The sequence below is a fragment of the Melospiza georgiana genome, chromosome 6 (assembly GCF_028018845.1).
Source record: "Melospiza georgiana isolate bMelGeo1 chromosome 6, bMelGeo1.pri, whole genome shotgun sequence".
In the NCBI taxonomy this organism is placed as follows: Eukaryota; Metazoa; Chordata; class Aves; order Passeriformes; family Passerellidae; genus Melospiza; species Melospiza georgiana.
In genome coordinates this window covers 40,118,880-40,143,777 of record NC_080435.1, presented here as the reverse complement: position 1 = coordinate 40,143,777, position 24,898 = coordinate 40,118,880, and the positions used below count along the sequence as shown (strand labels likewise).

Below are 24,898 nucleotides of genomic sequence, written 5' to 3'. Positions count from 1 at the left end.
CCCAAGGCTTTATGCACATGTGATATATATTCTTTTCGGTTTCATTTGGCATGTGTTTAAAGTACTGTCACACTACTGGATTACAAGGGCTGCAGATGTTCATGTAACTTAAAGGAAACTGTAACCAAAATGTCAAGTTCTTAAGAATCCTCAAAATGGTGCAATTAATTTCTAACCAAATAAAAAGAAAGGCCTGAGAAGTTAAATGTGCTTATAAGTGCTTATGCACTTATAGGAATCCTTGTTGCCTTTTACAACCCTTGCAAGTTCAGCTCCAGGTGGCCTCTGGCTTTTCAAGTCATGTCTTTGTATGCTTAAGACAGTGTTTCCATACAGAGAGGTTGTGGAATCTCCGTACTTAAAGAGATTTAAAGGATGTGGACCTGAGCAACCAGGTCTCAGTGGCCCTGCCTGAGCAGGGCTGGACAATCTGACCTCCAGAGGTCCCTGCCAACCTCAATCAGCCACCCTGTGGGTCCACTCTGGGACACATTAGCCTCTAGAACAGTGAGGTAGGTAGGAGATAAAATCTTCTACTTTAGATGTCGTAACTTGTAAAAATCAGTAGTGCTACAATAGTTCTTGCTCCAGGGGATAATCCGGTGAGCATTTCCACACCTTCTGGATAGATTTTGCAAATGCTGTCAGCCAATTTACAGTTTGACTGATCAAATTAAGAGCTATAAGTTAATAACATGATACATTCTAATGCTGATTCCTGCAAGGCATTATTGTTGAAATTTCTGGGATTTAAAGCATTTCAACTAGTAAATGGCTGTTGCTGCCTACTGTACTTGTTAAACATCAAATGTTAGCGCAAACTTGATAGGCTAGGCCAAAAATGGAACGCAAAAATCAGTGGAAAGTCTCCTACAATGTGTATTGACCAACACAAACAAATTCTTAATTTCTAAAATATCAAGTTAAAAAATTGCATTTCAGTTTTTAAATTAATCAAAAAACCATCCCATTTAAATGAGTAATAAGGGCACCATAATAAATTCTTTCCAGCTTGGTAAATCATACCATAATTTGTGCACACACTAAATGCTGACCAAATTCATTAAATGCAATAATCACAAATTGCTTGGGGTTTCTATTCACTATTAACAGGCTTTAAATAAATGCCTATGAGATTTAAGAACAAAAGTTGTTTTTGAAACTTCCCTCCAAGGTTTTAATAAACTTAATGAGAAGGGGAAACTTGAAAAACCTCTAGAAACCTGAGTATTTTTCACTTTTGAATGCTGAAACACTGAAAACATACACAGTTGTGCTATTTCAAATGCTTTTTGGACATAAATAACTAGTCCTCTTTATTTCCAATGAGTATAGTATTCACACTATATTTATTATTTACCTCTGTAGCCCACATCCCTCATCACAGACATTCAGCCTTCAGATTCACAATTTTCAGCTGTGTTGATGCCAATTCTCCTGCCTTTAACCTGCTGGCAGCTCTGTATCCCCTCTCACACAGGAGGTCAGGATGAAATGAGAGCTGTAACCCAACATCACTCCATAAAACAACCTAACTCCTTCACTAGACCACACAGAGCTTTTCCTTAGGGACTAAAACCCACTGATCCATGCAAATGTTCAGGGCAGCCCACCTAAATTAATGAGAATGGGTATTTCTCTCATTCTCCATACTGCTACAGAACATGAGGAATTAAAAGGCACATATATTGGGGTTGAAGAAGAAACCAGTATTTTAGAATTACAGATTTATTATTTCAAAATCTATATTGACTAGGTTAGGTATGTGCAAACAATCAGGGAAGAAACAAGCATTTATGTAATCTGGTTCTTTTGTCCATGCATTTTTAAGTGATCACATTGCCATAGCACAGCTTTTTAGTGCAAAAATCAACCACCAACTTTTCACTTCCCTTAGAAGAAACTAATACAAAATTCAGGCTATAAGAAAGGGACTCCTATTTCAAAGAGGTGGTTGGTGAGCAGTAAAGCAGAAATGCAGGCTTTGATTCATTGATGTATTCACATTTTTCCAACAAATACCTATTTGATAAGGCCATTTCCTCACTCAGTCAGACATTGTACAGAAAATTTCCCCTATGAGTCACTCATTCATATTAGAATCAATCATTTTACCTGTAATAAACACGCAATGTTTGGATTTCCTCTTCTAGTTTTTTGCACTGTTGAAGAGCAGCTTCCTTTTCTTGTTGCAAAGCTATCAATTCTGCCTGTGAAATGATAAACAATCGATAACCAATTTATTCAGAACATCCATACATTTTTGAAAACACATCAATCTCTCTGCAATAATTTCAACCATTATAACTGCATAGAGTTATACTGCTGTATGTAACATAGTGTTGTGGTTTAACCCCAGCCAGGAACTAAGTACCATGCAGCTGCTTGGTCACTTCTCCTTCCTCCCACTGATGGCATGGTAAGGAGAATCAGAAAAAGAAAGAAAAGAAAATCAAACTTGTTGATTGAGATAAGAACAGTTAAATAATTGAAACAAAGTAAAATATAATAATAATAATAGTAATAATAGTAACAACAACAACAACAACAATAATAATAACAATAACAACAATAATATGATTTATATGAGTAATTGTAATAAAAAGGAGAGCAACAGAGGGAGATAAATCCCAAGACAGGCAAGTGATGCACGATACAACTGTTCACCACCTGCTGACTAATGCCAAGCCTGTCCCTGAGCTGTGATCACACCCTTTCCTGGTAACGCCCCCCATTTTATATCCTGGGTGTGATGTTTTATCACACAGAATGTCCCTTTGGCCACTTTGGTCAGTTTTCCTGACCATGCTCCCTCCCAGCTTTTTGTGTACCTCCTCACTGGCAGTGCAGGACACACTGAAAGTCCTTGACTTGGGGCAAGCACCACTTAGCGACATCTAAAACATCAGTTATCAACATTATTTGCATACTGAGTCTAAAACACACCACTGTACCAGCTACCAGGAAGCAAATGAGCACTACCCCAGCCTATTTAATTCTTATGAAATATTCTTTCTTTTTCTTGCACGGAAATTTCTCCATATTTTTTTCATGATTTCTGCACTAGCAGGATGATATTTTGAATGGCTTCTCCCATGTAAGTTTTTTGAATACCTAAGGTTAGAACTCTTCAGTTCAGCCAAGTGGTTATCAGCAAACACATTTCATATGACACATATGTGTTGCTATACTGCAAAACTGTTGACCAACATGTAGAAAGTGAAGCAAGGCCCTTGGCCATGAACTACTGACACAGGATTCTGGTCTGCACATGGCTCCCTGGCTCTTAAGGGCAGCTCCCATGGTAGCAGCCCCTGGATAGGCAGGACCTTGAGCTGTGGCAGGCAGCAGGGACTGCAGAGACTGGCACCGACAGTACATGCTGGGATCTGGGTGCATTCTTACCCAGGATCTGGTTTATAGAGGGGTGAGGGAATCCTTGAGCAATCACCTTCATCTCCCATCTGTGAGCCCCACCGGACACTCCCCCTCCCACCCTTGATTCACACTGAAGGGAGAGTGACTCATGACCATAGTGGAAATTGCAGCATGTGGCTTGTAATTCACGAAGGTACCCAGCCCCAACAGGCCTTACAGTTAAAGAGGAGGCAGGGAGAAATAAGTATTCATGCAGATTTAATATGGGTCTATAGCTTAATCACCATTAATTTTAAAAGTACAGTTTCAATAGCACTGCAGGGCTGCCTTGAGGGCCCAGGTACCATATAAATAAATCAGTGGGTGATTTATTATTGTAACAACAAATAAGATCAGGCTTCCACAGCAATTCCTTGACACATGAGCCTGAGCATTGGGCTGTCTTCCAATGTTTTTAATTCATGGTGTAAGTTATTAATTGTACAAATTGTAGAGCCCTTAACCAAGAGGCACATGTGTGAGAAATGCCAACTGTGGATTCTGCCAACTCTTCAGGACAGCGTTGTGGAAAAGTTTCTTGGTAAATTAAAGACCTGTTATATGAGCTACAAACCCATGAAGGGGAATGCACATAGTTCAGCTTCTAAGTCTGCCAAACTCACTGTATAATCATGAACAACTCTGCCTGTATGCCTCAAAATCTCTCCAAAAACAGGGCTCCCGCTTGCTTCTGTTTCCTGTTTGTCTGTAAGTCTTCAAGGCAGGTGTTTTACTGTTTACTGTCAACTCCCAGTCATCTATGGGCAATTCATTCTGCTGGTTGATTAATCATGTCCTGGATACTTGGCTGATTCCTGACAAATTTTATTGAACATTGCATTGCACAAATGCAGCTACACAAGCAGCCTCTGAACCGTGCTGCTTGGTGGGTCATGTTGCACCCAGGGTTTTGCCCTGCCCAGGCACAGGACCCACTGCTGTAATTGCTCCTGTGAGAGACATCCATAAAGTTTTAACAGGAAGTTCCTTGGTGAATAAAAACTTTCTTACTATATGGGGGCGTTCCTTCAGCTTTAAAAGCAGAAAGCGTTAATGTTTAACATCTGAGTGACAGTGGTTTTGAGCTTCTGATACTGAAAACAATGTACTGCATGCTGGCAAGCCCTAACTTCTGTCAGAAAGAGGTTAAAATCCTCTGCAGGTGAGCCTCTTGCCTGGTGCAGCTTGCTGCCTTGCAAGCAGAACTCACAGAACACAAGATGTTAGCCAAACCAAGCTATTTTCTGTAATTATACTGTTCTGTAGGTGAAACAACATTCTTAAAAATTGGAAAACACACTTGAATCAAAGTAGGTGGTTTGTTCTAGAGGCCAGTAATTAACATCCTTGCCAATTTTCAGTGTACTGTGAAGTGTGATTGAAATGGTAGACTGGAAGGAAATGTTTGCAGCTGACACACCTACTCAGAGAGATTAACGGCTAGTCTCTTTGGAGAACTATCATAAAAAATACACCTCATGTTCCACTTGCTGTTCAGGACAAGAGTCAGAGGCATTAGAGCCTTAAGACTATTATTTATGTCAGTTTTTCAGCAGAAAAAACTGCACTGATTTGACTGGGTTTGCATCTGGGTTTGTACCAATAAAAATATCAGCAAAATCAGGTTATTTGGATTTAAAAAAAACAACCAACCCCAGAGCTACAAAAAGTGAAGGGAAGAAAAACAGACATTTGTTAGCCTCCTCAGTAACCTTCCAGTGGAGTTGATACTAGGGAGTTTCATGAGACCAACAAAATTCCAAGCCCAAGAGTCTCTGTGCACAGCATGCAGCCATGTGACAAAATGACCCATTGTTCACAGCCCTGAAGGGTGGTAAACACAAATAAAAGAGTCAAATATCCTCACAAGGCAGAGATGTCTTCCTTCACTAGAAGAAGGAAAGCAAAACAATGCTCATCACAAAGTTAAATTGCTAACTAAAATAATGGCATCTGCTCTACAATAAAGAATTTGGAAGACTCCTAAATGTATATTGAAATCCATCCATACTGCATATGGCAAAAATCCTGCATGAGCTCACCTCTAGTAATAACAATAGCTGCTTGAGAACTTTTTAACAAAATATTGTTCTTCTGGAAAATGTCAAGCTGTGGAAATCAGAACTTTTCACAGAAATTTATTTGTTTTGATTAAATTGTTTTGGAAGGTAGGGTAAAGAAGAAGCAAGAAGAAGAATTACACACAGGTTCCTCTAGTGGTGGTTTCCCATGAAAAGGTCACTTTAGAGGTGAGCTTGGTCACTTTTTGGTATTGGCATCACTCTCAGCAAAGCTCCTTTTTAACCCCGAAAGGGTATTCTGATCACTTGGATACTGTGAAAAATATTTCTGAAGATTTTGTTTTGTCCAGAAGTTCCTACACTTCCATATTTGGTTTAATATGGATAGATCCTTACCCATTCTCTGTCCACCTTCCTGCAAATGAGAATTGTTGTTTCTTTATTTTCTCATTTCGAATTTTAGCAGGTTTTTGGTGAAAATTTAAATTTTCCAAGTAAATATAAAATCTAATTGCTATCTATCAAACTTAAAATAGCTGATCTCAGCTAAAGAAAATCTTGGTACTGATCTTTTTGCTTTTGCTTTTGCTTCAAAACATTTAAAAGAACAATGTCATGCACATGCGTTTTCTTACCACAAGGTCTGGAAAAATACAAGACATAAGCAAAGGGAAACAGAGGACAAAACTAGTATTTATCTTTTCCTAATTCCTCTAGGGCAAACATGAGCACCCTCAACTCTAATCTAAATTGAAAGAGGTAAGAACACACAGCCTCCCATGCTGTCAGGTTCTCTCTGGAACCTCACCTTTGTGTGAGAGACGGCTTTTGTAAGACTTTTCAATATCCAGTACAAAAGAAAAAAATCCAATTAACTTCACTAATAAAGTTTCACAGCTTTATTTTAATTTATTTATTTTCTCATGCATTTATATACAACATATATATATATATATTATATATATATATATATATATATATATATATATATATATATATATATATATATAAAGCATTTATTTTTCCTTTCTGAGATAGGATAAACAAACAACCCTTTCTGTTACCTCTCACTAAGCAGGCTCTTCATTACCCTGATCAATTTAAATGCATGTCTCCTCAGTACTCTGTACTCATGCCAGTAGAAACCTCTCACCTGACACATTCTTGTACTCTTTTTGTTCCCAGTCACCCTCCAGCCTGTTCTGCACACTGGTATTACCCAGTTGACAGTGGAAACTCTTATTCATCCTGAAAAGATAATACCTTACACTTGGCACTGAAATTCCACCCCACTGCTTTTGTTTTTCCAGTACTTGAGGCCATCCCAATCTTTCTGCAAGACAGCTTGAACCTACTTTGTAGTAATAATATCTCCATGCCTTATTAAAAACAATTCCCAGCTCTGTATCATCAAGCAATTTTGTTGGCACATTTCTGCTCTTCCTGCCAAAGGTTCTCAATGACAGCATTAAAGAAAACTGGTTCAGCACCAGCTGGTAAGAAATTGGAGAGAAATTCCACTAGTGAAATCCTTGGACCTTAACATTTCTTCCTTCAAATCTGTTTGCTGCTGCCTTCCTGCTAGCTAGTTCCTTATTGCCTTTGACTAATCCCTCATCTCCTTCATGGGTACATGACATTTTGCAGACAGACATGAGCTAAACGTGCCCATTCTTCCAAACAAGAGACGCTGGGTGAACCCAGTGAGCAGCAAGCAGCATTTCCCACATTAAGCTTGTGCCTGCATGTAAAATAACAATATATGCATTCCCTACTCTAATTAATAATTTTCCATATGGCACAACCTATAAGCTTATGTGTCAGGTTATATTAAAAAAGTTTCCTTGTCTAAATAATCAGTTATCATATCAAAGAATTCTTGCATGATCATTCTTGTGTGAAAACTGTACTGCAATTCACTCTTGATGGATCCAAGCTTTAAAAATATTTTCCTTCCAAACTTACTCTGAAGACTGGACAATAAATACTAACAGGTCTACAGTTGGCAAAATTACATTTTTCCCCTTCTAAATATAGATGCTCTCTCTGCTAATTCTCTGTCATATTACACTGCACATGGCCTCATAAGATTTATTAAAGAACTTTACTATCATTCCTGGACTTTCAGGTACCAGTTCTTTCAGAACTGGAGATGCAAACCATGCATTAACCCAATGCAAGCACAATAATCTGTTGAACAGCTGCCATGTACTCCATTTGCATACATTCACTTTTCTTAACCCTTGTCCTCACAGCTGGCATCTTCATTGCTCAATGCTGAGAGAAATAAAAATTAAAATCACATGCTTTTAGACCTAATCCAGAATTACCCCTGATGTCCGTGCCATTCTCAGACCAGTGGCATATTTCCTCTTTCCTTGTTCTCATTTCAGTTGTTACACTATTGTTTGTTTCAATTTCCTTTTCAAGGGCAAATTTAGCTTAACCTCAGGCAATTTTCATTTGTCTCTATATCTCCTGTTTTCTAAGACATAACTTCCTTGCTTAATAAGTACCCTTCTTGTGGATAACTTATTTGTACGTTATTTGCATGGAAATTAGAACTGACTCAATTAGAATGGGCACACTTTCTACCCAGTACAATTTCCCTTGGCTTGGCTGAGATACGTATCAATGCATGAGTTTAATGCACTATTCCTTCACTCTGTAATAGTCACTACCAGCATTTTGCTTTCTACTGATATAGGATGTTCCCATGGATTAGAAGAAGGTTGTGTGAGAAATCTGAGGATCTCCGATTAATTTCTACAATTTATATTCTCAGTCATCTATGTTCGGTAGAGCTGCAAAGGGGAAAAGGGGAAAAATGGCAGTAAAGGGGGAAAATGTCAGTCTTTCTACTCTAGGTCCTATGTTATCATCTGGGGTCTGAAATGGAATGGAGCCTCAAACAGACAACAGAGAATTGCTCCCACTTCTTGTGAGGAAGAATTGTGTTTCTGGTGATATTAGCAGGCTAGCTGGACAGGAAGAGCTCAGGTGTCTTCTCAGGGCAACAGGAGATTGGGAAGCCAAAAAAGATTTCTTTCATTCTGAATTAGAATGAACAAAAACCCCCTCAACTCTGTAAAAAAACTTAAACTGATGAAATATTTTAATCTTACACTATTTTTAATGCTCCTACATTTGACACATCATGTCAGTAATAGAGATACACACTGCCTGATAGAGCAGGTCATGTTGTGACACATATGAGATCCAACTTCTAACCGTTCTGTTATTTTTACGTTAGCAGCTGCTACTTAGTGCAGATTACAACAGCTCATCTTATTTTCTATATCAAAGTGTCAACACATCCAACTGTTTCACCAACAATACTAGCAGGTAATGCTTTGATCTAGAAAGGAATACAAGCACTTGTCTCATTAATTAGGGGATCAGAGGTTTTCAGGGTCAAGGAAAAGACTCCAGCTAACGAGAGGACTGAAAATGGCTAGCACTCTAATAACACACTAAGCAATCTCCTTTTTGTTTTAATCACCCTGGTGAAGTGTCAGATTGTTTCATTACAATACAAAGGAGACACATTGACCTAGAAAATGAGATAACGTTTCAACATGCATTTAAGTATCAGCTGGCCTTGATGACTTTGAAAATTAAAAGGTAAAATTAGAACTTACTATAGTAGTTATTAGAAAATATTGACACATCATGAAATACACAATTAACAAGAATAAGTCCAAATTTAAAATATAAGAATTAAATGTTTTACTTCTGAAGTTTGAAATGTAGGTTTCAATATTCACCAAATAAAACTTCTAGGAGATAAAATGAGCTGGAAAAGTTTGGAATTGTAACTGAAGTTATTAGAAATCCATGCAAAGTTGTTTCTCAACACACAATTTTTCTAACAGAAATAGTTTTTCTAAACCTGTCTCAAATTAAGAGTAAATGGAGAACTGTATTACTGGTCCCTGATGGATCTGCGCTGCTGTGGAGGAACACTACAGGTAGAAAAAATACAATAAAGAACCAGCTGAGGGTTATCTGTGTATGTGAATTTCAGGGTAAGGCTGGCAATTGTGGGAACTCTTGACAGCCTTTAAGTTGCAGCCCTCACCAACCCTCTGCCACAACCACACCCGGGTTGACATACCCTTTGGGCACAAAGGAAAGGCATCTCGACAGCAAACATGACCTTTATGAGTTTGCAGCAGGATGAAACAATTAATCATAATATTTTATTCTACAATCTAATACTACTGTTGGTCCAAATAAATAGCTGTAATGAATTTTTTTTTTTAAATTAAAAGCATTATCTCACTGCATTGTTAAGATACACTGGTTTAGATGGCAGTATTTCTGAGGAATGTCAGACAGGATTTCTCAGAGAAGAGAGAACTCCTCCCCAGCCTTGTGATTAGGTTATTTGTTTTGAATGCTGAAACCTAATGTTGACTCCCAGCTTCTTGCATTAACCCACTCTGGGCATCCTGGTGGACTCCTCCCAGTGAGACTGCTTCCCTGCTCCAAAGTTATGTGAATTATCCATGGTACTGGTGACTGTCATTGTCTCGCTTCTCTCTCCACAACTGACAAAAATATTTTTTTTAAAATGGCTAAGCATGTGAAAAGCAGATCCAAACAGGGATACATCATGGAAAACAAGATGAACTCCAGAATTCAGCCATGAAAATGTTTGAGGGTGACAAACTTGGATCAGGGAGCTGAAATAAGGACATTCCCATACATGATGTGAGAGCATCAACAGTGACTTTTAAAACTGTATGATTTTCATTTACCTTACAAAGAATACGTTAATGTTTTCTCTTATTGGAATTAAAAGTTTTAACCCTGAAATCTTCTTTTTAAAAGAAAAAATGGAATTGTTGTTTTCAAGAAGTGTTGTGCTTCACCTCCATCTTATGTAACTTTCCTCAACTCAGCCTTTATACTACCCTAATTTAATATTTTTAAGGAGTTTTTCGGACGACTTGTAAGAGATGCCACTATCTGACATTTAGACTCTTGTCTCCATCACAACAAATTCCCCAGTGAGAATACATTATCATACCAGATGAACATTGCTTGCATGGTTGTTCATTTCTAAGAGATCCTGTTGTGACTGGGACATTAGCAACGGGTCACAACAAATTCTACACAGATTGTGCAATTAGAAGGAAAAAAAAATCACCAAATAGCTTTTGACTGCTCTGAGAAAGAAAACGAAAGAATACAATAGCAATTTTGCTGAGACTAGATATGTATCTGGTTAATTTTATTACAATAAAAGCAAACAATATCATTATGCCATCATGTGATGCCTTATTCTTGTACTACGTGGTCACACCACATTGGGAAGAAGCTCACTGTACCAGCAGTATTTAAGAAGCGGTTTGATCCTTTACAAGCACATATTACAGGCACATTGGCCTACAGAAGTGGGCCTATCCCTGGAGGTGCTCAAGGCCAGGCTGGATGGAGCTCTGAGCAACCTGGCCTAGTGAAAGGTGTCTCTGCTCATAGCAGATAGATTGGACTTATGATTCTATAATTCATCAATTACCACATTATGTAAGAAAATATCTATATGAAATGCTCATGATAAGTTTCAGTGAGAATTAAGGATTTGCTCATCTAACCTTAGATGAGACAAATTTTCTTCATCATCTGCAGTACTATTCTGTAATAAGCTACATTTTTTCCAAGCAGTATACTGATATACTGAAAATTGCAGGAAAAATCACCTATTCAAAGGACAATCCAAGGCAGGTGGTAAGAGTGTGAGACTAATACATGGAAGCATTTTGTTTTAAAGAATGATTTAGGGAATGAGGATGATTCATTTGGAATTCTGCCCTTGTGAGGTTGACACAAAACTGCAATTGACTTCCTAGGGTGAAGATTTCATTTATGGTTTCCATTCTTTTGCACACATAGGTTAAAAACCCCAGAGATACCATCATACATGCCTACTGTGCATATGGATAACTACCCAATGATACCGTAAGTCTTATTTTAGGTAAGATATAACCGTAGTGGATGACAAAAAGGCCCCTGAAAAATTCCAAGGATGACAGCTCCAAAATACACACTCATAGCTGGACTGGGCTTTGCACATAAGTAACTCCATGTGCAGAGACACTGACCTTTTGGTAGGAGGGATTTTATTAAGAACACAATCTGAGGGTGCTTTAAAGAGCAAATAGATAGGACTCTATATACAGGTAGATAGATACTTGACTCACTACTAAATCACAATGTACACTGTAAAAAGAACATAAAAAGAAAACAATCAAGAATACTTTGTTTTAATAGAGAAAGGAAAACCCATTCATGACTGCAATTTCTGCACAGTAGTCATGGCTTTACAATCTATATGAAAATAACACACGTCAATTAATTTCTTTACTTCTCAGATTAAATACCATTTACAGCTGTGGATCTGTGGAAAGGAAACATTACTTCATTTTCTGTAATTCAGGTTTGGCCTTGGTGACATCACAAACTTTTTTTCTCATCTAAAAATCTATCTGGAAAAAGCAAATTCAAATAAACAATGGAAAAACATCAGCAATACAGAGAAACTTGTGTCATTTGAAGGTAAAATAAAGAATATTGTTTTGGGCATGGTGTAATCATGTACCTCTTCATGGCTCTATTGGTAACTGGACTGAAAAACAGATATTCCCCTTGAAGACATATCAGGTTACCAAATAGAAGTTTAAAACAAAGGATAAAAACCATTCCTGATTTACTTTAATTATAGGCATGTTTCCCTCAACTCTGAGAGGCCTGACTTCATACCATGAAGATGATTGCACTGTACATGAAACTTTACTGGCAATCTTCTTAGGGAAAATCAAGAAGGAAACAACTGTGTAAGCTGGAGCGAGCTGAAGAAACCTTCCAGGTGGTGTCTGAGTCCTAATGGCAGGTTACTCTGGGAAAGCTTCAAATGTCAGCAACCATGATAAACCCTTTGTCCACAAAAATTACTTTGGCCACCTATGATTTGAAGTCAGTATGTGCCACAAACAGCAAATTGTCAGCACATGATCCAAAAGGTAATGTCATGTTGTCTCAGAAGCTTTGTGGTAACAAAGACCTATTCAATAAAACAACTTTACCCTCAGCCCCAAAAGTGTCTTATCCAGTTTGGGGCGGAACTGTACTGGCAGAATAACAGAAAAAAGTTCATATTACAGCCAGACATGTTTTATCTGTGCAGCAGCCAGAAACTCGGTGCTCTCAGGGTTCTCCATCTGGCACATTTTTGAGGCTCCACTAACAGATCCCGAACTAACCACAGCACCCAACTCTCTATTGCTAAAAAGAACAGACTAGAAATTATGTTCTGACCTTGAGATCTACTGGCACGACTTTACTCATGTTAAAAAATGGTCAAAAGTTCTCTCCTATTCACCTTCCTAAAAGGAAGGGCTGCTAACATCAGACTGTCAAAGGGCCATAGGCCCTAGCACACAGTATGGTTCAAAAGCATCGCCTGGGAGAGTGGGTTAAAACCATGCCAGGGATTTCTCTAAAATAATGCATGAATGGTTGCATGCTATTGTGCACGTCCATGCCATGATCCTATTTTGTTACTAGTCTATGTTCAGATAACTAGTCTTGTCAATTTATAAGGGCTTAATAAACTTGATTAAGGTTGATAAATGTGACTTTCTCTCATTCCCAGTAAGCACACAGCTGTTAAACAGGGGTCACGGACATCTCCATTTCAAGAAGGCAAGGATGCCTTCAAGAAGGCAGCAGTGTCCAATCACATTATCAGAATTTAACTAAAATTCTTTCATAAAAGTAATGAATCTGTAGAGGTCTATAAATATGAATTGGCCCAGTTACATCATATTACTCTTCCAGGATTTGGAAGGAAAGGCAGCTAAGAGATTAAGAGTTAACGTTTATTACTTCACCTTGCGGCCTTCACCTTTTGACTAGCAGGAATACATACTCAAATTAATCTGATATTTTTGTATACAAAGAAACACAGAATCAGAGTGCTGAGTTCAAAAGCAATTTTTACATCTAAGAAAAGAAAAAAAAAACAGTTATTGAATAAAAGCATCTGTTATCAGGAAATTTAGGAATAAGAAAGAATCCATGAGTATGCCCCACACTGACATGTGCAGAGCATAAATACTAAGACATTCTCAAATGCAAGTCTGTTAGTACTTCTCATTTGATTTCTGAAGTTCTTATCAAACAATATAGCAAGGTAGTTTGAGTTCTTTCTCCAGCTGGATTATGTCATGCCTAGCAGTTTTGGGAAAAAGACAGGAGCTCCATGTCTGCACTTGAGGCTGGCTGTAGGCACCATGACCTTGAGCTACTTGTGCAACTGGAGTGACCATGGATTTCTGAGACACTGTGAACAAGCCACCATCGTGTCTCCTGTGATGCAAACATTCTCAACAGATAATTTAGAACAGTTTCAGTCTCTATTGCTGCAATGCCACCTGTGTAAAAGGGATCAGTCGTGTTGAGTCTGAGTAGTTGATTCTGAACAGAACGGAATTCCTGAATCTTGCTGTCTCCACAATCTTATAGCAATGCTTTCTACCCTAGGAGAACTCAGAGTAAGGACTTAAACTAAGAAAAGCAAATAGATGTGTTTGTGAGAACATACATTTAAGTATTTATAGAAAACATTTGTTTGAAAATAGTACAGGAGAAAATTCAATAGAGGGCACTTTCCTATCAAATCAGCAGGCAATGGATCCATCCATGGTTTGTTATGGATGCTATACTATTAGAGAGATCTGTTGATACAGGTGAGTTACCTTCACTTAGGACTCAAAAGTATGTTCTGATACTACAGATTTCAGCTCCTTTTTGTTAAAAATCGACTATTTTTTAATGAGGTAATCATATTACCTTCTACATTCAGTTAGATTCTAGTAGATCTTTGCATTAGGCAAAAAACATTTTTTCAGTTCCTATGTACATTTTGGTACTTAGTTGCCTGCAGTTGAGTCTGTTGCAACTCAGACTCAACTACATTTCAACTGGGAAAAAAAGTAATATTGTAATCTTTGGAGTAACGGAAGTGAATGAGAAAAGAGATACATTACCCATGATAATTTTCTTAAAAATTGTTAACATGTGAAATAAAAGAATATAATCCACCGAAAAGATAAACATTTTTCTCAACTATCAGATCTTCCAGCAATTTTCAACAGTATAATCTAATAGAGAATGTTTATTTCTTCTTATTTGTGCAACACTGAAAACATAATTTTCATCAACAAAGATTGTTGTGTACAAAAAAATCTTCATGATAAACCCAGACAGTAAACACTTATTTGTGTTACTTTCTTAAAATTTTAACCAATCCTTTTGTTTTTAGTCATTCAGCGTATATATTCTACTTTTGCTCCTATTAGACATTTCTCAACTTGAACACCTGTTGAACTAAACTTGTCTTGCCAGAATATTTTTAATTATGAAATCTGTATTCTGTCAAAGGCAAGCACTTGAGGAGAATTTCTTTTATACCTTTCAACATGCCCAGCAGACAATTAAGAACTCAGTGTACAGAAATATTTGCCAACTGAAATGTTAGTAAGACAAGTTTAATCAAGTGATCTTGACTAACTTTTACCAAAGAATCACAATTTTCATCATCAGGTTATCACTTCAAAATACCACTTTAAATGCTATTTCTTAGAAATTTTTATTTACTCAAGCTTTTCACACAATCTGTAATACATGCCTGACTTGCATAATACCTCATCCATAGATCCATTAAGGCTTGAATACTTTCTTTTCATGGGTAGCACAATGAATGCCAAATTTGTCTCCAGCTTTTAAGAAAATTTGGTTTTTGCAGGGAAAATCCTGACCCATTGAAGCCAACAGAAGTTCACCGTTGACTTCAATGGGATTAACATTTCCCTGTATTTGTATACATGCATTCTCTCTATTTAGGGACAAGTATTCCAATTACATGTGTGCTGTACCCAAGGATAAGTCTAATTAAGAGAAACAATTTGAATTAGTCTTTGAATTAGTGTTTGATGACTGATACTATAAATGTAGATATTTAGACAACCATTGTGCAGATCCCTCTCCAATTCTGTAGCAATAAAATGATGAGATATTTCTGAAGTGCAAGGTGCCACCTGCCATTTACTTTTAAAGTAAAAAACATATGTGGGTCTCATCAGAGGAAAGAAAAAAGACTGTACAGCAAATTTTGCAAAGCATCTGAAGAGCAGTAAAAGAATTCTTAAATAACTATCACTTTCAGAATGATGACACTTTTTTGGGGAAGGGCTGCAGAGCAATTAAACTCATCCCCAAACAGGGAAACCCATTACTTTCTTTTGGAAGCTGCTGGATTGGCAGCCCTATTGCATAAACATACTGTAGTAGATTATCTCTGTTGTATGAGACTCCACAAAATGCTTTTGATCCATTTCATCTTGCAACTTAGCAAAGAAATGTTGCAATAAGAAACTGCACCAGAGATCTGAAAAACTTAAGCTCTGGATTACCATATTGTGTTGTCCTGCCATTCAGTGTGCCAGACAAAGGCAGTGGTGTTTAAAGTAGAAAAAGGAAAAAGAAACTGGTCACAGAAAGTGCCGAGAACAGAGTAAATAATATTCCTCCACATCCCTACTCTTTCATAGATCTGTTGTTAAAAGAGTTGCAGCAATTAGGCTTTTGTTAATTACCAGCTGTTGAAACAGATGTGTTGACTGTCCTTATTAGCCAACAGCTGGGACAGGAGAACAATTGATGCTCTCTAAAATCAACAGCCAGCTGCTTTGCAGTAATTATCTCCTATGGATAATACAGGTGATAAAAGCAGCAAAAAGGTTATGAGTTTCAATAACCAAGGTACTGTTATTGAACATTACTGGAATATATGGTTAATTTTAGAAAATGAGTAGAACAGTAAGTTGCTATGTCTGCTTCCTATCTGCATTGTGTCAAGGTCACTTTACATGCAAACAGTAGGGGGAATATAATCAGGAAAAAACCCCAAATCACCACAATTTTTCTAATTTTTAAAGCTTCTTACTTATTTTTAATTTCTTGCTGATTAAGAAATGCTTTCTCTTTCAGGTGACTATGACTAGATGTCAGTCATCATTCACTCAGTTTCCCATATGTCTCTCTTTGCATTCAATTTTACCATAAATGACTTTGCAATGTGCAGATGGCTATTCCTACCTGTTGGGAAATTTTATTATACAATATGTAATAAAGAAATGATTAAATAGGGGGGCCATCTCTCTAGAGAGTTAGATTCTAGTCTCAGGCACGTAATCAAATCCTAAGGATATTCACTTCACTTCTTGGAATTAAGTTTCCCTAGCACTAAAATGGGGGAAGTATGTTTATCTTGATCGATCACTTTATGATTGATGACTTTAGCATACTATTTAAGGGCAAAGTAATGCCTGCATAATACATTACTGTAACAGTAAAAAACCCACATGCTTTTCTCACAGTGCAATATGTCAAAGGTTATAAAATGAATAGTTCTTTAAGAAGGCCAGGTCCGGGAGCCACAAGTGTAAGTCCCAATATCTAAATGGATATAATATCTAAATGGAATATACTAACATAGGTAGTCAGATAGCTTATATTTACTTTTGCTCCTGCTTTATATTTTCTCATCTCGATACCCTATTAAATGCATTGAAAGAAAAGCAAAGTAGAGATTTTAAACCATTTCTATTAGCCGCTCAGTTCATCTTGAGCCAACAAAAGATATGTCTACAAGAACCTACAACCATGTCTATTCACTAATTAGTCTGCACTTAAAGACACTGCCTTACTGAAAGCAGGGATTAAGGCTGATTGAATACTCTGCCTTTCATAGACCTCCCTTATGTCTCTGTTGGGTCATCATAAGCAGCTTGTTCTCTGAGCTTTAAGTAAGGAAGCTTGAAAATCAGTTCTGGGCTCATCAGTAGGCACTGGGGCAATTAACAGGAACTATCAACATTTCAAGGGACACATGAAAAAATTAGCTAGTCAGATTTTTCAGTAACAGGGATGAGTAAAAACACATCATATTCTCATGGTAGCTATATTTTAAGAAACATACACTGCAGTGTACACTGTTATTTTGAGATAAAGCAAAGCAATGTACTTCTCTGTTCCCACTTCAGATTCAAAAGGAAAAAAACCATGTCATTAGAGCAAGAAAATCGACATGGCTCCTTCAACACACATACTCTCATCAAGAATCCACAGCACACTATAAAATAAACAGAAAAGCTGAGTTGAGTTGTCAGTTTCCTACTTTTGGAAGAATGATAAAAATAATGAGGAAAGAAAAGGAGAAGGAATTGTTTTAAGCAATGGCTTTTCATTTGCTTTTCATTCTCTCCTTAGTTCTCCAGCTGCTTCTCTCTCCTTTTGCAGTGCTTTGAAGCCGTTGCACTGGGTTTTCCCCAAGAAGGCAAAATTTGGCTCTTTGCCTTTTGTTTGTCATCCATGAATGAGTTGGCAGGGGGGACTGGGGACAGAGGAAAGTTTTGGTCTCAGTCTGCTTTGGTCTACCAATGCAGATTTAGAGTGTGCCAATGAGGATAATTTGAGCAATGACAGAGCTCCTCTGCCTTAGGGAGAGATCTGAAGAAAGGTTTCTATCCAATGTGGACAGATAATTCAGGATAGAATTGGGAAATTCTTCAGAGCTGGTTTCTGCATGGATTTCCATGGCAGAAACTACCACAAAGCAAGCAGGAAGTTGAAGCCTTATAGATGAAAATGGTGATGAGCATTGTTTCATTCACCTCGGCCAAGACATACTGCAGGGAAGTTTTAAACTGCATGTACTCAGCAAGGGCCTCTGCTGCCTAAATCCTCCAGTCGAGATGGCCAGTTCAGGCCTCTGAACTGGTCACAGTTGGAAGTGTATCTCTGCAGAATTAACCACCAGCCCCTACTCTGAGAGCAGAAAAGCACCTGAGGGTGTGTACTGTGTGGCCACTGGCATGCTGACAGGGAGCTGAAAGCACCTGGACTTTGGTCCCGCGTCTTGCAACAGTCACAGCCTGGAAACACACAGTTTTGACTCACCACCTAATTACAGCAACACTTCCCAGCTGAAAAACAGACCTAAGATCTCAATTAACACATGAATCGAACACATTCTGTCTGCTGAGCCATTGTGAACCTCCCCTGCACCAGGCCACAGCAAATCTGTCCCAATGAACTTAATCCAATATATTTCAATTTCTTGGTATCTATCTAGGTTTTGCTAACAAAACCTACCATACATAACCATGAGCCAATGTTGTGTTTCCCTTTGTATTCTGTTTTCAAATAAAACATCTAGAGACAGCACAGGCCAGTTCCCGGAGAATGTAAAGTTGAAGACTGCTGGCCAAATAAAAACTTTTCTGATATCTCATAAAATCTTTGTAAATGTGACAATCAAGCCCTCAAGAAAATTCACCTGGCAACAGCTGCATTGAAACAAAGTTACTGCAGCAACAAGTAACGTCACAGTGTTAATAATTGACATGGAAAGAATGAAAAGGTGAGGAAGGGATAAAGAGGACAAAGGAGAGATTTCAGTATAAACTTCTGCTGGTAAGTAATCAATCAAAATTAAGATTGAAAGAGTGGTATGAATGTTATATTGAAAACTGAAGCGAGCTTGATATCTTGGACTGCTGAATGGGGCTTGTAAAACTCCATTTTCTGCAGCCTGATTTGCAAAATTTGACAAACAAATCCCCTGCTGATTTGAATCTACTTTCATTCAATTCTCCCCAGAAACTAAAGCAAATGCAGGAACAGTGGCTTCTCATGTTTGCTGTATGCAGGAAAAGAGTCATGCAATGCCTGGTTCTGCAGGTTAAGGCACGAATTAGCAACACAGTGGTAATGAATGAGTTTCTCCATTTACATAATCTAACAAAAGACCACTCCCCTTGGAGGGAGGAACTACATCCTAGAGACACTGTTTAGAAGAAACTGCTTCTGATGACTAAATTATCAATAGCCTCGAGTGAAATGGATTGCTGTCTTAATATCCACCACTACTACTGCCAGAGGTCAAAGCAGCAAGAAAAAGTGTTGGGACTACAAGTTAAAGAAATCAAGACTTGTTTTCTCAAACCACATCTTTTCTGTATTTCATAATGAAGTCCATAATGACCAAATTTGGATTTTTATATTAAAACCTGTAAATTATCACTGTTTCATTCATACCAATATTACTTTGCCCTTTGGCCCAGAATCCTGGCAGCTGGTAAAATTTAACTGTTTTCTGCAGAAGATATATCCTAAATTTTATTGAAGTATCAGAGTTAACAAAATGAAGAACTCATTCAGCAAAATGAAGTAGTTCAAAAGAGTAGGCTCACAAAATAAAGGAGTTTGCAAGTTCAGGCCCAGAAGCTACTGTTTTTCAGTGAAGCCTCAGTCCATGATCTGTGAAGATACACTGAAGTTCTACCATTACTCAAAGATGGAAATCCAGATGTGCTCCACCTTTTGAGGGGAAAGAAACCACTAATGCATACCAGCTCTTAGCAACATATCAATAGCTGCTCAATGGAGATGCCATCAATACAACTTTTTTATTTTAATAAAAAAAAAATAAAATCTTCTAGCAAAGCTTGAGCGGTACCTTTTGAAATGGAAACAATTAAAGATGAACCACAACTGTCAAAATTATGTCAGATGAGTCTTTGCAGTTCACTGGACTTAATTACTTAGACCCCAAACCTGCTTCCATTGACGTCAACACAAGTTGTCAGAGTAGGGGCAAGGGGTTTCTTTCTGGTCTAGTCACTAATAAGTTGTTACTGTTGGCATGAATTAATAAACTTCATATTTCCTATGCAGATTAATTAATTTTTCAGGCTTCAAGAAAATGATACTTCTACAGTCAAAAAATCATTGTTTAATACTTGGGCTGTCTGCTGAGGCCTCACAGTGTGACACAAATTTAAAATACAACATATTATAAAACTTAGCTTTCTTTTTAATTTACTGCACTGTGGTATTCTGAAAAATTCTGAGAACTTTATCCAGCATCTAGGTGGTATATAACCTTCCACAAAAAGTCTTACTTTAACATCAACCAAATGGCAGTTTGATTGCCTGTTTCTCTGGAAGCAAGCTGTTTTATATAAAACAAAATCTGTATCTTAGATAAACTGCTAGGTCAGAGTCTGTAATCAACAATGGCTTTTCAATCCTAGGCAACTACTCCATCGACAGGGTTACTAGCTTAACTCTTTGCTTGTCCTACCCTCTTAGAAAATTTTTATTTTAGAGGTATATTAATTTGAAGAATCTTTTGTAACCCTCCTTATATTGTAATTTGGAGAATTATGATCAGGGATAATTGCTTCCTAGTAGCTATAAATATCATTGTTATTGTAATTATAGTCTTTAGGTTGAAATATTTATGCCACAAACATTGAAACTAACTGCTGGTATCCACAATAAACTTCACAACTCAGTAAAAAGCCCACAGTAAGTAAATATTGATTGACAAATTAAAAGTATATTTGATGACACGAGTATCTTGCTATATCACTATTACTGCATGGGATTAAATCGTTGTTACAGAATGGAACTTTCCCCATGTTTGTCAAAATTACAATGATTTAAACTAACCATTCTTAATCTTTCCTTCAGTATAAATGTAACCAACACATTTTGCAATTGTTAGACCACAGGAAGAAACACTTCTAAGGAACAAAGATTAAATCAAGAATATTGATTAGAAAATTTTCCTACACTGACATGAATTTTAGGAATTCAATTTTATGAAGAACACTTTGTTACAGAAGGTAAGTAATGGCTTAATTTTTTAAATTTTTACAAAATTTTTTACAATTTCTGGTTTTTACAAACTAGAAATGGGAGGACAACATCACAGAATCTGTCTCAAGGCCAGCCTCATCTCCTAAGCATGAATCTAAAAATGTAGGTATCATTAGCAACTGATGGAACAAAAAGAAGGACAAGAAACATATCCCTCCATTTCCACGGAACACATCTTTATTTTGTTTCATTATAAAGAATAAGGGATGAAGCCATGCAATCTCTCACTGTCAATGCCTTACCAAACTTCAGGCAGGTGCCCATTGAATACCCCCACCTTAAGCAGTTCTTGGCTCCTTTGAAGTGGAAGGAGCCATTGTTGACCAACCAGTCACCTCCATATCACTGCTGCATCTAGAACACACAACCTCTCTTCGGTGACAGAAGAAATTAAGACATGATCCAAATTCATTAGCTCAATTCAAATGCAATGTTAACACACTTAAAGGCTGATTTAAGATTCATTTAGAACTATTTTAAGTAGAAGACATACAAAGTATTATGTACAGCTATATCTTAATAGTGAGGTATGTACAGTCACACATCTGAACCCAACTGTGAGCGTACCTCTCAACAGAGACCTATGTATATAATTTATACACAAATAGTACACACATAGAAAATATGCACTTTATCTCCCCTTTCTTCAGCCACCTGAAGTGAGGTGGCACTTGCAAAGATCATTTCACATATCATCTGCCTTTATCTTAAGGACAGACTGCCTACAGCTGATGTATCCCCCTCTTTATATTGGCCACAAATGGATCCCTGACAAGTGACAGCTAAAGCCGGGTGAGCTAACTCCTTACCTGGCAGAACATTAGTAAGCTCATGAAGTCAAGTACAGAGACATTAGAAAATACCAGAGGTAGGGTTACCAGGACATACACATCATCATGCTACTTCTAACTGCATGGTCATTTTTTTGCATGAATGACTACTGTCCAGTGAAAGAGCCTGTAACCAGTTCATTCCTGTATCTTTTCTTCCAGCCAATGGGATGGGTCTGCAGTAAGAAAACATCACATTTCATATTTAATGTAGTTGAATGCTGCTCCGCAGTTGTGGAATGTGTCTGTCCTTTGGTGACAACACTTTAGCATGAACTTCCTGAAAGTTTTCAGAGGGACTGAAAGTATGTTACCCATTTTCTGACTGGGCAAGATAAATCCCTTGTCTCTAATCTGCCAAAATACCCTGCACTCACAGCTGCAATTGGAGTGAATGAGAAATGGAAAATAAATGCTATATAACGCCTTCATAGCGTTATGAACTTAGATGAAATTTCTGAAAGCTTCAACTGCACTGAAAACAATTTAGAGGAAAAATAAAACGTAATTGGTACCCACAGTTACCACAAGTGAGAAAGTTTATTTCCAGTGTTTTCTGTCTGTCATCCATAACTGAAAAACCAGGCAGATTTTAATCCATGAAACAGCACATCAGTGAAAGAAGGGACTGTATGAACAGGACAGACTACACCACACAAGTAGGAGGCTAATCTTCTCAGTTGGAAACTAGCTGGAGCAGCCAGGATATTAAATCAGCAACACAAGGGGAGATTATTTGGAAGGCAAATGAGGTACATGCTCAAATTCAGTACCTAACGAGCAAGTTGAACCAATGTGGCAAAGAATATAATGAAAAGAATCTCTTCAATTGTTTATGCTTTGATCCCAGGAATCTGGGTAAGCAGCAATAGGAAATTCTAATTGATGGGAATAAATTTTATATAAGCAATATTACTAAAATCTGGTGGGCAACTGGCACGTTGAAGTCCCTGATTAACAGGAAGAATAAGAGAGGCAGAATGGAAGCAGGATGCCTTAACACAGCCCTCCCCCACCATGCCATTATTCCTTTCAGAATGATCAGTAACACAGGACCACAGCTCTTGAACACGTAGAGGTCAATATGCTAACCAAAATAACTTAAGAAAGACTTACTGGTCAGCTAACTAGGGCAGAGAACAAGCTTTTCTTCAGCACATTTTTATAATCTTTGGAAAGGAAAAGAATTATGCTACAGGGCCAGTTTAGGACACATATTCTGTGAGTCCTTAGTGGACAATTATAAACTAATATTATACATTTCAAAAACCACATATTATTTATGAACATGAGGTAAACAATCTCATTATAAAACTAGAAATATCAATCAATGAAATGGATATGGATATCTACTTGGAGATAAGTGATATGAAAATGATTGAATTTCACGTGGGATAAAGCAACCAGAATCTTTACATGCTCAGACATTTAAACAAGTATTTCAAGTACTTGAGAGAAAAAAAGATAGCAGAATGTAATAGAAAACTAGGGAGTCATTTAAGGGTGGCTATCAAAAAAAGTGATCTCACAATCAAGTAAAAGTACAGCTCCTTTTTCATGTAGAAAGTAAATAAAGTTATGATTAAAAAAACCCAAAAAAACCAGGAGTGTTCAGTACATACATTGTCTGTCTTTGGAAAAATCAGGATGGTATAGTTACAGTTGATGTAGAATGAATAAGAACTTTCAGTTTATTAGAATCTAAGGATGGATAAGTTTTACATTTACAGATTGAGACAATTTTCACTTTAAGTGTTGCAGTGTTAAAATACTAGGACATTCCCAGACTGGAAGAGCACTAATAACATGTCAATAGAAAAAAAAAAAAAAGAAAGACTAGTGAGATTAAAGCTGGACCATATGAGTGAAAACACTGGATTCAATTAATACAGATTTTAATGAAAGAGTACAATTATTCCCAGTCAACATATTTTTGGTGGAATAGGTCTTGTGACACAAATCTGATCTCCTTGGACGAGATTAGAAGAGGATACTGTATAGTGGTGTTTTAGGCTTTCACTTGTCAGATGTAATAAATTGATAAAAAAAAAAATAACTACGCACCATCAAGAAAAGTTTCTTAAGTGGGTTCTGAATGGACTGAAAGTTAAAAACCCCACAAACCCCCCATGTTCCAAGAGGAGGCAACTGTCACTGAGTACTACTAGAATACTAGCAAGGTTGTACAGGTATCAGTACTAGAATTTCCTTTTCAACATGTCCTCAATAATCTGGGAACAGGTAGACAAAGCTAGAAATGTTCATGAACATAAAATAAGTAAATAACGATGATGAAACAATGTTTTGGGTCACTTGGTGGGGTATTCAAATCAAGGGCATTTTAATACAACCAAATGCAAAACTCTCAGTCTGAGAACGGTGAACACAGGCTACACTTAAAAGTAAGAGCAACTCTATTCTGAAAATGCTGACTCTGATAAAGATATGAGACTTCAATACAAGATGACAGTATAATGCTGTGGAAAAACTGGGAAAAAGCATATCTTTTTGGTGTATACACAATAAAATTGTATCACAATGAAGCCATTAAGGTGACTTGATTTTATGTACGACACTGAGAAACAAAGACATAAAAATGCATTTGTGTCCAAATTTGAAAACAAAAGGAGGGCAAAAACCTAGAGAAGATGTGGAAAAGAGCCACACCAGTAATGAAAGCACTATAGAAAAAGGCACGCAGTGAAGGAACTTAGTCTGTTCAGATTATAAAAACCCCTGAGGACATGCGCTAATTTTGAACAAGTATCAGGAATGGAATAGTTTTATGCTGCTACCGATTCTCATTGTCCCTTGATAAATGGACAGAAAATA

General features: G+C 37.3%; 1 protein-coding gene across 4 annotated transcripts in view; it reads right to left on the bottom strand.

Annotated features, from left to right (window-relative positions):
- Positions 1 to 24,898, bottom strand: part of MIPOL1 (mirror-image polydactyly 1) — a 185,095-nt gene that overhangs the window by 49,005 nt on the left and 111,192 nt on the right. For all 4 annotated transcript variants that reach the window (XM_058026968.1, XM_058026969.1, XM_058026967.1 and 1 more), the window contains one exon: positions 2,116 to 2,210. In XM_058026968.1, the coding sequence (XP_057882951.1) occupies positions 2,116 to 2,210 (95 nt within the window). The remainder of the gene's footprint in view (positions 1 to 2,115; positions 2,211 to 24,898) is intronic.